This window comes from Sinocyclocheilus rhinocerous, unplaced genomic scaffold (genome assembly GCF_001515625.1).
Source record: "Sinocyclocheilus rhinocerous isolate Xijiao unplaced genomic scaffold, SAMN03320098_v1.1 C36748778, whole genome shotgun sequence".
NCBI classification, from domain to species: domain Eukaryota; kingdom Metazoa; phylum Chordata; class Actinopteri; order Cypriniformes; family Cyprinidae; genus Sinocyclocheilus; species Sinocyclocheilus rhinocerous.
The window spans coordinates 1-1631 of NW_015785550.1; the positions used below are offsets into that span (position 1 = coordinate 1).

At 37.0% G+C, this 1631-nt stretch overlaps 1 protein-coding gene across 1 annotated transcript; it reads left to right on the forward strand.

Moving 5' to 3' along the window:
* Window positions 1-236: 236 nt before the first annotated feature.
* On the forward strand, window positions 237-1285 carry LOC107736504 (small subunit processome component 20 homolog; the record flags this gene model as incomplete). The annotated part of the gene is made up of 5 exons (XM_016547894.1): window positions 237-419; window positions 502-633; window positions 715-847; window positions 941-1128; window positions 1214-1285. Coding segments are annotated over 5 exons (708 nt in total), but the record flags the coding sequence as incomplete, so codon positions are not given.
* Between the last annotated feature and the right edge of the window lie 346 nt (window positions 1286-1631).

The window sequence follows — 1631 nt, forward strand, 5'->3', positions numbered from 1 at the left end:
TTAATCAGTTTATGTCATAAATTCCACATTATTGTTCAATAAAAAATCCTTGCTCCATTCTGTCATGATTTAGTGAATTCCTGTTGGATAAATTAACCTCCCATTATACTTTTTTTCCGGAATATCCTGTTTGACTCGGAAATGCTTTACATTATGCAAGTAAACTTGCAAAAGATTATTCTGTACTTGGTGTTTGTTATACTGTAAGGTAATTGTTATGTGTTCTTTGTTCACAGGCTCTCTTGCACGAGCACTGCGGTTTGTTTTTTGTGCCTTTGTCGTTGGCTATGTTAAACGACGATTCTGCAACCTGTAAGAAAATGGTGGCTCTGGCCATCAAGTCTCTGCTGAATCAGCTGGATTTACAGCATCAAAATTCCATGTTTAACCTGGTTAACACCTGGCTTACTGGCGAGAAGGTGAGTAGGAAAACTAAAAGGTGAAAAGGTTCTGCTGAAATGTGTTTTGGTCTTAACGGTTTGCATCTTTGGGCTTTTGTAGCCGGCTCTGCGGCGACTCGGAGCTCAGGTTTGTGGGCTGTTTGTGGAAGTTGAAGGGGAAAAGTTCAACCGGAGACTGGACGTCCTAATACCTCTCATTGAGAAAGAGATCCACACTTCCAACTTTGAGGACGTGAGTGCAGAGGTTTACAGTATGTGGATGCATTTGTTTGAGTCTCTTTGCATTGATAATGACAATGATATGATTGATCAGATTGAGGAAGAGGAGGATGAGAAGGCTGCAGACAGACTGCTGTTCTGTTACCTCACGCTCATCGTCAAACTCGTCAAAGACTGTGGCTTTCTGGAGCTCCACAAACCTGCAGACCTGCTCAACAACATCTGGAGTATGAACACATACAGATAAATGAACATGGATAAAGTCAGTGTTGATAAACTTGAGGAACCTGAGATGCATCATGTGCTCTCTCTCTCTCCAGGTCATATTGATTCCCATCTACGTTACCCTCATTGTTGGGTCTGGCTGACGGCCTCTCAGATCTTTGGTTTGCTGTTTGCTGCTCATAAACCAGAGGAGCTCTTGGCCTTATGGAGCTCTCAGGAGAACATGAGTAAAACCACACAGCCTGTGGCCTGCGCTTTTCTCACTGACAACCTGTCTCAGAAGGCAAGAGCCCCGAGAACCTGCACTTCAAACGCTCATTTCATGAAGACAGACTGAATTAATGAATGCTTTGTTTCTAAACTGTTAGATGAGAGAGCTGGTCCTGTCCTTCTGTTACCAACTGCAGTCCAAGTTCTTGGATATTTCTGCTGGAGAGCAGGTATGAAATAATGAAAAAAAAAGTATGTTTGTTGTGTTTTAATTATATTTATGTAATAATATATATTGAATAATAATATATAATAATTTAACTAAACATTATGTAATTATTTTTAATAAAAATAAAATAAAATCAGAAAATGTTGATTATGTTAGTGAATTAATTTTAAAGTTTTAGCTGTTTTTTCTTATTTTAATTTGTTTTCTAGACTTTCTGGGGAGCTTTTAATAATCATATTTATTATATTAATATATTATGTACTTATTTAAATGAAATTATATTTCAATTATTTCATCAAATTATTAAATTTACATGAAATTATATTTGTTTTCATTTTCCTATTTTA